The sequence below is a fragment of the Dufourea novaeangliae genome, unplaced genomic scaffold, assembly GCF_001272555.1.
Source record: "Dufourea novaeangliae isolate 0120121106 unplaced genomic scaffold, ASM127255v1 scaffold25, whole genome shotgun sequence".
NCBI lineage: Eukaryota > Metazoa > Arthropoda > Insecta > Hymenoptera > Halictidae > Dufourea > Dufourea novaeangliae.
Window position 1 is genome coordinate 349,856 of NW_015373901.1, and position 13,137 is coordinate 362,992.

General features: G+C 40.9%; 1 protein-coding gene across 1 annotated transcript in view; it reads right to left on the bottom strand.

Annotated features, from left to right (window-relative positions):
* The window catches only part of LOC107193712 (disks large homolog 4), a 355,237-nt gene that overhangs the window by 144,640 nt on the left and 197,460 nt on the right, over positions 1–13,137 (bottom strand). The window contains exon 6 of the mRNA XM_015583204.1: positions 2,303–2,338. Within this exon, the coding sequence (XP_015438690.1) occupies positions 2,303–2,338 (36 nt within the window). The remainder of the gene's footprint in view (positions 1–2,302; positions 2,339–13,137) is intronic.

Below are 13,137 nucleotides of genomic sequence, written 5' to 3' on the forward strand. Positions count from 1 at the left end.
TCTAAAGTATGCTAAGGGAGTTGAAAAAGAGGAACGAATGACCCGGTCCCGGAGACGGGAGCGAGGTCTCGGGAACGAGAAAGATAATCGACGATGGTCGGGATGGGGAGTGGGGTTAGCTGGAAAGTTACAAGAACCGGAGACCCCGAGTTTACTCGATTTGGCAAGTTCGGTATTCACTCGCGTCGCACCCCCCCCCCCCCCCCAACAGTCTACGGGCAAAGTATGTGTCGTCTTCGTTGAATTTCAAAAGATCCTGCAAATCGAATATGCCCCACCATGAATCTTTTCATTCAAATAGCACGAGGCACACAAGAGAATCTTGGTATCCCAAAAGTTCTGATTTTTATTTAAAATTCGCAAGTTTTCATTTTTACCGACATTCGGATCTTCAGGGTGAAACGATCCCTTAAAGGTTAATACGTGTTTATATACGTTTTCATATTGTTCTGTATATCTTGAAAACTGAGTTTTTCAAACAAAATAAAGAAAGACAAAAACAAATTTTTAACAATTTCATTACACATTTTTATAGAGCATAAAAGACTATTAACCCTCGAGTACACCGGATATTTTCTTTATGCTCGTACACCGCAGAATCTGATTGTGAAATCAAAAGTAAAAAAAGGATGGTTCTTATTTGAAGGGCCTACTGTCACCGTATAGCTTGAAAGTTTGTGCAGTCGTTATTGCGAATGAAACATTTCATTGTTCGTAGCATCGATCACGGTTAGATATCCGCCGTGTGCTACCCTGTTTACGTTGGAATCTGCCGCAGCGAAAGAGCTAAACTTCAGAATCGTAACAGCGAATAATAAATAAGACACAAGTAAAAGAACGATGAAAGTAACTGTGAAATTTAATTTCGTTTTACACCAGGAAGTGGTAGTCGCAAGGGGGGTATAAAAACTTCCGAACACGTTGACAAGAAAGTTGAAGAACGGGTCGCCTCGTATTCGTGCGGTCACATATTGTTTTTCGCTGAGGCAACGTTGTCTTTGTTGCGGTTTCCAGCCATGATGTGATAAATTTGAGATTCCCTTTTCTTGCATTCCTCGGCCAGCGCAATTCTTTGAGGCCGCTTACATCGGCCGTGAAATTAATTTTGTAAATTTATGCCAAATATTTTCCACATCCGTTTTCTGCTCTTTTGGAATTGTTGCTTCGCGTACACATTCTTGTCGGGATTTTTCGCGGCAATTCGCTTCAGTTTTACGTCCCGAGGTGCATTCGAACGAATTATATTGGACAGTGCAATTTAAAGAAATTCTATATAGCAATGAAAATTGTAAAAAGAAGAATATTACAATTTCATGTCGCGGTAACAATAGGAATGGTTTGAAACTGAAAAACTAATTGCAGACGTGCGTGACAGTTTGTCTGAGGGGTAAGAAAATGTTTCGTGAAGCGATCGCTGACGCTAATGCCTTTTGTAGAAATAATTATCCGCTACGTCTGTTTGCACGTGATAACGTAATTTGAAAGACGATGCCTTCTACTACGTAGGAACTGTAATTACACTTGAGTAAACACAAAGTATTGTATTTCAAATGAACCATTTGAATCAACTACATAAAATCCTTAAAAATGGTGATACCTAATAATTGCATTTTATAATGTTAAATGTCCCAAAAAATATATAATCATAGGTATCATATCTGATACCAGTGAATTTCTCTTTTCATGATACAATTGTTTGACATTGAATGAATTCCTTTGCTTGTTAGTCATGACTAACACTGACAATTACTAACGACATTACCGATCGCTACTGATCTCTGTCTGACCATTAATAATCATTAGTGACTTCCACCCAGCACAATCTGACCTACAGCGACCAAGTAATTGTCACGGACCAACTGCTACTAATCATGATGTCATTTACGGTGACTATATAGTAAACACTAACTGATAGTCCCCACAGTACCTATTTATATTTCGAATTCGCCGAACAATACCGACAATTTCCTGAAATTAGAGTGGACCGTGTAAAATTGAAGCGCGACTAATTCGAAGAAATGTACATATCTGAGTATCCCGAGGGAGATTATCGTCGATATTTAATTATAAATTTGTTCCAACTGTTCGAACAATGCCAGGGGAAATTCTTCCAACCTAAATGAATATTTTTCGATGATTCGAGATAATTGTAATGCGCTGAAAAATACGCACAAAGTGGAGAAAAGAACGTGGAAAAAAAAGGAACATCGAATATGAAACTAGGTCCATTTATAGTTGAAGCTGTTTTAAAGTTGGGCAAAGGAACACTCTCTTTCGTGTTTAACGTCTGTTTTCTACTTACATGTCTCGTGTCAGCCGCAAGAAGGGGCGTGTGTGCCTGCAACAACGAGTGCCCAGAAAATTAGACCACGGTCTCTCACTGTAATACTTGTTTGCTTTACTAGGGAGCTTCATGCTTTAACAAAAACTCTGCTGGACGCGTTCACGAGGATACTAATTCCTCGGAAAAAGGTCATGCTGCCATGCGATGATGCGCGTGAAAATGGGGAGGGGGGGGGGCATGCAAGGGCGCAGATAATAACTACATACCACAGAACTGGGAATCATGTCTAAGATGGGCTTTCCTAAAAATCCTCGCAGATATTGCGAGCCTGAAATTGTTACGTGATTAGACTTTTTCCACGAGCTAAGAATGGCCAGTAAAACTAATGATTCACGTATGATTCACGTCTCTCGGACCAATGGTGCTTCGATTCGTGTCTCTCCATCCTGAGTTGATCCTATTTAGTTCTGTGTTAGCATAACTAGCCTCTCATAAAACTAAATTAATCCGATTTGATACAGACATGTAGATTTCACTGGTATCTCATTTTTAATTTATCCATTTTGGTATTCTCAGTCAAACGAGAAGAAGAAAACACGCACAACGCACATTTTCTTCTCGAATATTTCATTTCCTAAGTCGGGAACAAATGATTGCAGTGATGAGGATAATGGATTTCCATCGTTGAAACGAAGGAAGATAAAACGGAATTATGTAGCTCGTTATCACTGCATGGAAAAGACAGGGGCAGGGGGCCACCGTTGCTACTACTCAACTGGATGATCGAAAGGAATCATTCGTACCTCATTTCCACAAGTTTTTCACGAGACCTTATTCTCGTCCCATTCCGCCCAGCTTCTGTTCAGGGCCCATTCTAATCGAAATTTATTGAAACCTGAATCGATTCGGTGCGTACGTGCCGGCGACTGGGAATCCCCTGGGTGCTATTACGCGAAAGGGAAATTTATTGCGGCTGTATACATGGTATCAAATTTGAACCTCGTAATATTAAAATATCCATGTAACTACTCTGGCCTATAAACGATCTCGTTTACAAGATCACGAAAGAGTATAAAACAATTTAGAATAATCAATAAACATATTAATTTGCCGTAAGGTCCTATTCAGGAATATTTCTCTATTCATGAGAATATGTAACTAGAGTAGCATATAAAAGAAACCTCAGACTTAAATGGGCTCCCGCAGTTACAAACTATTGAAAAGTGATTTACGAAACGATTAAAATTTCCGTCGCAGATACAAACTTCTTCAAAATATAATACACACCGTAGATACCCGTGAATCGTATCGATTCCGTATCATCCTCGTTCGATCGATGGCCCCGGCCACTTTCGAAGCATCGAACCGCGGTGTATGTATCCCGGAACTCGATCATACCGATAAATAACAGCACCGCGAAAAATAACAATAGAGTAAAGATAGCAGATAGGTAATTTCCTTCGTATTTCTTACTTTGTACCATCGAGAACAATGAAAAACGTCTTGGCGGCGGGTGCAACGTGACGTGGAGAGAAAGGTGGCCTATCGCTTCCTTCTCCCCGGTGATCGCGTCTGTCCGCCCTCTCTCCTCCTCGTTTTTCTCATCACGTTCGGGGCTAGAGACGAGATGAGAAGGCGAGCTTCTCCGATTCCAAACGGGGAATAATAATTTCTGAAAATAGAGCAAGTCGACTGTCGACGGCTCGAACCGGCTGATCTTGAAAAGAATTGAAAAGCTGGAACGAAGGAGGCTCATTCAACAAGTTACACCCCCGAAGGAGGCACGTTGCTCACGATAATGCAGTTGCCCGACCACGGAATTCCGACGATTTTGTTATTCATGGGACCGCCAGACGATGCGCTCGAATTTACGCCAAGATTTCATGACGTTCAAGCTGAACGACATCGGGGGTGGAATTGAAATATTGATTTTCGGAAGAATCGGTTAGACCCGGTGTTTGTACAAACGTAAGCTGCCTGGAGAGCTTTTGGAACTTCCTTCGTTTTACCCTAGATTGTTTCCCCTTCTTCGGCTCGGTTACTTTTATTACTCTTTTCTCATATGCACTGTACAGTAAATTCTCGATGACTGTTCGAAGCTCCTCGGCATTGACCGAGGTCCCCACGTGTTACACCGACTTTTTAATGATTAGTACAGTGATAGAGCTTGGAATTCTGATCCAATAATATTTGTTTCAGTCGTATATAGCCATTAGTTTATCAAATATTTAATGTTCAGTGCCGAGGACCCTTTGAACACTCATCGAAGATTCACTGTACTATACGTGTATGATCAATGAGGATAACGATCGGTACAGATCATGGGAATATGTATAAACTGTTTGGACACGGATGATCAACTTCGTGAGTAATCATGAAAATAGATTGGAAGATGCGATGTTGAAAATGTTGAGAGTTTACGTAGAATGTTTAGAAATTATTATAAACACCATCTATACAGTTATAAGTATTAGAAGATTGTTTTAAATGTACAAATCTAAAAGATTTCGCAGAAAAGTCGTTAAATCCCAAATGAGGATCTGTATATGTACACAAAAGGAATATCTACGAGTTTTCGTAGAGGAAAGGTTCCTGTGATAAATCTATGAAACGAAAATACGATAAGAACCACTTACGCGGAATCTTTAAAGAAATCCTAAAGGAAATGTATGGCGGAGACTACCACATTGAACAGATCCATCCTCGGGGAAGGAAAGCCGTTAACTCGGCTACTTTACGACGAAATCTGGTCGTTCTTGTTATTCATAGAGCTGCCAGACGAAATATGAATTGACGCACTCCAACGCGTATAAGCAGGTACGTCCGTGCATATATAGCATACGATATATGCAAAGCGGCGCACGCACACCTGCGCGGATATGCACGCAAGAAGCGACAAATTAAACGGCGAAATCGCATTTCACGTCGGTAAAATATTTTTTCAATAGCGATCACCGACACCGTGCGCAAATTATATTTCAGAGAAATGTATTTCGGCGACGATGAATAATTTGAAATTCATTGTAAAAATTGCAATTACATTTCACGTGCTATATTTCACATCGATATAAGAATTTTCATGTTCTACAAAATTTTTTAGGTTGATATTAACATGGACCTGTATTTGTCAGTATGCCGATGTAATATAGACACAGTAAAACTGAGACACGATAGAGCGAGAGAAACGAGAAAGCCAGTATTTTGCAAAAGCAGTTTGCAAACAATTCGATCGTCCGTCAGTTTGTCTTTCTGCGAGCGATTTACACGATGATTCTATTGACGGTTCGAGCTGCACTCTGCGCCACACCTCGTATCACCTTCGTGAAATTCAATGTTCAGATTTCCCCATGGGACAAGCTCAGCGTTCCATCCAGGAAATACGACAGTCCGTACGGGGACGGAAATAAAATAAAATAACAACGATACGAGTATTGATAATGTTGTCATTACGGGAACGTAACTGGGTTAAAACAATATTTTAACGAGCAGAAAAGTCTTCTTTTTAACCTCTCTTCGTAGGTTCCGAATAAAAATGGAAAAACCTTCTTTAAAAAAGCCAATTTCGAAATACCTACAAAAAACACACGCTATAATTTCTAAGAGTCCGTGAAAGATCTTGATTACCAACTCTCGTTCGCGAGTTTCACCTTTTTATGTTTTAGACAGTGCATCAATTAAACACTTTCCTTGGTTTCCTTTTTCAAAACTCAACGTTATATTCTATGAACATGTCGAACGTAGACTTCGAATGCCACATTTGTATATATTGAAGACCATATAATAAAAACAAGAAAATAGAACACAATCTCCTTTCTGAAGTCAAGAAAAACATTATGAGTGAATTTAGCTATTTAATTACCACTTGTATATTTTCAAGTCATTCTTATCGCTAATCCTCTAACCATTTTGAATAATGTATTCAATCTAGAAAGAGATCTGGATTGTCTTTCCAGTTCTCGAAGAAAAATCGAATTAGTAATCAAACAAGCTAAACTTTGACTTGTCTCTGTCAACTTATTTCTCTTAACAAGTCAATCTGAACATCGAAGACAACGTCCTGTCACCGTTGTTTAGAAAACAAAGAGGACGGGTTCGTGGACGGGAGGAGGAATGTGTTACCTTTGAAAAGCTTCTTCGAGCTAGTATCGTGTGCTTTCCTTCGTTCTGGCCGCTGGGAGAAACGGAGGAGAAAAATGTAGCGGCGAGAAGCGGGGACAGAAAAAGATGGAGCAGGCCTGAATGGCAATTAATTACAAGGGAACGCTCTGGCGTCGCTGGAAGCTCTCAACTCGCGATGCGCGGTGGAATATGAAATTCAATTAGCTTGTACGTGAGCTCACTTCCGGACCGGTCTTCCAGAGAATTAAAGGCTTCGCCCGCAAGCTTCTTCTGTGGTTTTTCGAAAAGTTTTTGCTCCCTCGCTGGGGGTACTCTTACTCTCGGGGCAATTATTTTAGCTTCGTTGAAAAAGGAAGCTTTTTGTTTGCGCAATTACGCGAATTTCTCGTGTCAACTTCCGTTATGAAACAAACCGTGTAATAACCAAGAGCAATATTTAGCGACTTATAATTCAAATTTGTTTCTTCTTACATACGTCACTAAGGATAGTTGATTTCCAGCAGATTTCCAGAAGCGATTCGTACGACCTCTATCTGTACTGTCACAAATTACCCACTTCGTTATCTTCCGCACGAAGGAGCCACATCTTGCCCTAGCACCGCTAGCAGAAAATTAGTTTGGTCCCGGTCCAGGAAGAAGTTTCGAAAAACTTTTCGTTTGCCGGAGGAACAACTTCGTTTGGTATTCATCTAGAGCTGTCGCATTCTTTTTGTCCTGGCGTGCACATTCGGAGGGGAATGTAATAAAATTCATCATGGTGACCATGGTTAACTGGTACAGTGGTTCTACAAGGTGGTTCAAATGTGCAGACAGTTTCGATTTTGTGTAACATTGAAACTTCGCGTTTCCACGTGAAATATACAGGATTGGCAAACAAGTGTATTTGAAATTTGCTGATTTATTTACAAAGGGAACAGAAATTTCAATCAAACACGATCGCTGAAATTCGAATTGTAGTTAGCTACGTAAATAACCTGATGAATATTTTTGATAATAATATTGTAAAAAAAGGTTTACTCGATACTCGTCGTATTAGATTGTGGAAAGGTATCCATAGTTAATCACGATACTTTTCTTCGATTCTATTCCGCTTTTACGACGCGGTAAATAAACATCTCGCGTTGAATGCATTATGCAGGAGATAAACTCAATTGAAGATTTCTAGAACCGCCGACGTTTAAGTACGTATTTATGGAAGCATACAGAACCGGTTCCAGTATGCAGTGTAAATGTAGCGTGGAAACGCAAAATTATACGAACATATGTATAAGAAAGCGTTGTATAAACGTTTAATTAACAACGATTTAAGCTTTCTGTGCGACTATACCGGTAAATTACATCCATTAGCCATTTACTGGGCTGTCCCATCTGTTCCTACTCATTTTCAATTATTGAGCTATTTTTTCTCTTCTATATTTTCGATATTCTCAGAAAATTTTGCATTTAGAAATTTTGAAAATGAAAAAATCGTAGTTTCTGTGTATTTAAGTAATTTAAATAATGGAGAAAATGATAATTGGACGATTTACTGATCCAGTTACAAATAAAAGTGAAAAACCAGAATTCGCATCAGCGTTAACACACTTCCCGGGACATACACCACGGCAAGTGGGGTAGTTTTCTTAGAAAACGGAATGACTCGGATTCGGTTACATTTACACATTTATGGAATATCGATTTCGAGCCCTCGAAGGGACCGAACAGGGTCGAAGTATTCATATATTCGTCGGACAGATTCACCGGAGGGCTAGATCGTGCCTGCGTCACCGAATTGCACTGTGAGTTTCGATCAACTGAACGACCATAGAAAAATTTATTCAAACAACATTGTGTGGAAATTAGCTATATTGTATTTAATGAACTGTAAATGCATTGCATACAAAACGTTTAAAATATTGGAATATGTACCGCTATTCATATATGTTACTTCCTCGTCGATGTTTCCGGATAATCTGGATAACACATTCAACGCACTCCAACCGATTAAATTGATATTTACATTAGGACGTCGCTATAACTGTATTTAATATAACATTTCAAATAATACATAACAGAAGACGTAAATTTGCAACAAAAATTAAGCGTTACGTTCATCCATCCAGAAATACGAGAATTTCCATTTACAATTATGTAAATGATTAAAATATTTTTAAACGCGACACACACGGTGCATCGAAACTGCGAAGAAAGAATACTTTTCATAAAATAACTAAACGATTGGAAATTGATGCGAGTGCATTTGACCAACATAAAAGTATCCTTTGAATAGAAATATCATAGCCAAGGTACGAGTGGAATTCGACATGCGACATGGCGGTTGACAGATTCGAATATCCGCGACTCAACAGAACGATAACTTTGAAAATGCTCCCTCACGCGAAACTCGTGAAATCCCGTCTAAAATGTACGCCGACGTTCCAACGTGTTTGCGTAGTAGGGCTAAGAGAGATGTAAGCAAAATTGTCGGAGGTTTTGCGGGAAACCCTATTCCCGGCCGCGTTTGCGGCAACTTTAAAACTCGAGGAACAACTTGGGGAGATGGGGTGGTACCGGAATAAAAATATGATTCATCCCCTCCGTAGCAGGAGAAGCACGTAGGTAAATCCTTGCCGAGGATCTGAAAAATGTCCGAATATAATTCTTCCATTCCTCCGTGGCTCATCCGCCTCTCCCCCTCCCGCCATAGCTCTCCCAACTGACACGTAAACTTACAGGTATTTTCAGGTATGAAAAGAACCGAAAATTCTTTTGAACTCCAACGGCAATTTTTTGTTGGCGGCAAAATTGTATAACCACGATTTATGCGTTGGAAGCGCGGAAAACGGAATTTATATCATGGAAGAAAAATATATAGAGTTGCTGGCTGAACGTGAATGTGTGTTGGAGCCCACAATATTTTACTATTATATGGATTACTGCACTTCAAAATGGTGTTCGAGATTACTCTTGCTATTGTTTCGGTGTTCCATACGTTTGAGTTATTTGAACTGTGACGATGTGGAGGTAAACAAAGTTAAAGTTTCAAGTAATTCTAGGTGTCTAGGATTCGTGTTTTGACGATCTATAAATTCACTATATGCTCAATTTATGTTTTCTTATGCTCTCCTATCATAGAAAAGTCAACCCTGAGAAGACTTTATTTATTTCGACTAACTGTGTGGCTCCAGAAGAATTCAGGAAAACTTTGAAACATTATTTTTGTTGATTCGATTGTTTGACTGGGTCAAGATACTTTTTGTTGGAAAAACAACGAATCCCTTCGAGTAACCGCTGAATCACGAGAGGTTAGAACGTTAATACGGTTTTTAAAGGGGCCGGATTTTTCCAAGGGATCTTAGTGACATTTAATTACACATTATGCATGTTCCTGTCATGTCCTACGGCGCCGCAAAAAGGACACCGACACTTTTCGTCTTTGATCCACTTTTTTTTAGCTTTTTTGTCGAGCACACGGGAAACGCTGCAACCTCTAAATCCGATCAACAGCTTTGCAGACGATAGCGCAGCTGGTGCTGCGGACGATTCCGGTGAATATAACTACTCTGCAAAGCCATTCAAGAAACGTAAAAATTTTCGTTCTTAGTCATCGATGAACGATCGTCGTTTAAAGATCGACAATTTTAGGTACTACGAGAAATAATAATAAAACAAACGGCTCCCATAAAGTCATCGATAAACTAATAAATGAAGAAAGATTTTACAATATCAATTGGACTGTACAGGGAAGAAACTATAGATACTAATATAGAAGGGTACACGTAAAGGATATTCCATAAATACAAGAACTGATATAAACGTCAACAATATTTACTCTATGACTCATCAGCGACAAGTGACGAGAATAATTGGCCTACTAACCACGCAACATTCCACTACGTAACGCATCGAGTAAAAGAACCGCGAGCGTAAACTACGGGCAATTCTAATCCCAGAGAACAGTATCAATGAAAGTCTCGATAACGAGCGAGGGAAAAAGAAAAGGTTTCATTATCTCGTATCGGTACAATTGCAATTGAATGGCCTGTAATCACGCGACGGAGGCCGAAGATAAAGCGCACTCGTCGCGTCTTATCGGTCCGCTCTTATCAACGACGACGGAGTGCTTCTCGCAATAAACTCGAAAGAACCGATCCACGGAAACTCGGAGTTCAAGTACCGACCGCGATCGTTGTCAATTATCCAGCGTACGTACCGTGTCTTCGGATTGAAACAGAGGAGATGAGTTAAATCGATTACAATCAGGCCGACCGTTGAGGGGGCAGGCCACCCCTTTCGTAATTACAAGCTGCTTTCAATCAGCGATAACGGAAACAGCAGAACGAATAAATTCATCCAATCGATCTTACGTTTATCCTCATCACTATCTTCTTCCGAGATATAATCATTTATTAATCCATAAACACGTAGATGCAATACCGACCATATATTTATACCCGTGGAGAATCGTAAATTTGTGTAGTTTCAATTTTACGACCACGATGTTTCATGTTACCTTTACGGGACGAAAATAAATATATACATACATAGCGTAATTGACATTTCAGAGAAAACAGTTTATATAACCTCGAAAATCGTTAATAACCGATAGATCCTGTCTAGACGTCGGAAACATATCGGATCAGTAATAATTCTGGCTTCGTCGAGCGGAAGGGAAGTAGATTCGTCTCCCCGGTATAATAATACCTGCCCGTCTCGTTTACTGCGCACAAACAAGCAAAGCTGGCCGGAAACAAGGGCAATAGAAATCTGCGTAATCGAAGAAAAACGGATCAAGAGCCCGCGATGGTCGTATAATTAATCAACCTTACGAGATGTAATTAACCATCGACCATACAAAATATGGAAACGAATATTTACGAATGATAAATCGGCACATTCCTCTCACGATCCCCATTTAATATGCATTTCGAAGAAGAAATTATATACGTGTCCGACATCGGTGCATTAATTGCTAGTATAGCCTCGTTAAATCAATTTATCTCGAACGGCGTATAATCGATTACTCTTTTCGCGGGACAATTTCCACTGCTCGACCGTAACGAACGCTGTCATAAACAGCCGGGTTCTCTCCGTGGATACGAAAAACGGCTCGTTATCGGCGCATATACATTATATAAAATATCCCGGAGCTACGAGGCCCTTACTCCATTAGAAACTGACTGTCATCCGCCAGTCGGTTGTTTAACGGAGAATTAAACACGAGTTTCGTCTCTCCCTTAGCCTGCCTGCTAACGAACGATATTACGCCAAAGGGGAACGCATCAACGGGGGCGAATACTTGCGCCGAAAATGGTAATTGCATGGGAATTCCTGAACCCGTACAACGAACACCGACGAATATCCCATCGGGTGTACACTCCTCCCTCCCTTCAGAAAACGACTCGTGGCCCGACGAGCAGCGCTCGGGGAGATAAGTCGCGGAGTTACAAGTGGACGTGCTGCTACAGAACAATGAATGCGGAAGGACGGTCGGAAAAGGTCAAAGCCTGGGCTGGTATTGGCTTTCGAGGCAGAGAGCGGCCTGGTCAGTGTCCGTCCGGTGAAATACGTCCGCGAATACGAACGGCCGTCCATTTGTCGGCTGTCCGTGTCTCCCCTGTTCCACCCCCTTGTGCCATGGACCGCCGAGGCTACACGTTCCCTCTCAGCTTCCCTCTGCCGCTACCATCCCCCAAACTGGCTGCTCTCCATTTCTCAGCCGGTCCAATTTAACGAGAATGGCTGCCATGCACACCTACGAATCCATTCGTACGGATTTACCCTCTTGTCGATAGCTCTGGCTGCGAACTGCTCAAATTTTCGTACTCGCCCCGCCACGACGCCCGTTGGTAATCGTCTTCACGAAACGGAGAAATCTTGCTCCGGCGGAAGTTGCGAACGGTATATACATTCTTTAACGTGGATATCCGTACGATATTCGTTCCTGTTTCTCGGTTTTATTATGGTAAACAGAAATCATTTGAACTACATCGGGGAGAGTGGGTTGCATTTCTGTTTCTGGAATCTGTGGTTCGTTATTTCGGTTTCACCTGGCGGGGTTCGATCAGTTGAATCTTTGAAGCAGTTTCCACGGAATACTAAGAGCCTAGCTTGTGGTAAGTTAACGTATAACGGCGGGAATACTGTATTAGTCTCGGAGTGAAGATAGTCGACAACGTTCTGTAAAGTTTAAATGGCTGAGATATAAAAAAATCAAATTGATCTCCGTCTGTTTAAACTTTCCGAGCAATTTGGGCAATTAAAGGAATTACAATGATCTTATTAGGAATGCTACAGGATTTATAGAAATTTAATTCGAAGGTTAGGTTGATCGAAGATTCCAGAAATGATCATCGAGCATCGAATTGTCCCTTGAATTCTTAAAAGTTCATATAACGCCAACTTTCCCCTCTCTCTTTCTCTCGCCAACGGGAAATGTATTTTCACTCTTGTACGAAGAATAATTCGCGTAAACCACGGCCAGGTAATATGTTAACGGTAGAACTCACAGACTGAAAATGGACGGTCGGGGGTTGCCCGGGGTTGAGAGGGAGATCTCGATGCCAGACGGAAGGTCCAACAACCGTGGTGGCTTAGTGGCTGTTCCCCTCATCCGGGCCATTTCTCAGGACTTAAAGCTCCTTGCACTCGCGCGCTGCCTTGTCCACGCGACGGTGGAAAAATAACTTTTATCGTTATCAGGCGGGAGTCGCGTCAAACTTGTTCGAGCGTACGTTCAATACGGTCTTCCGGGA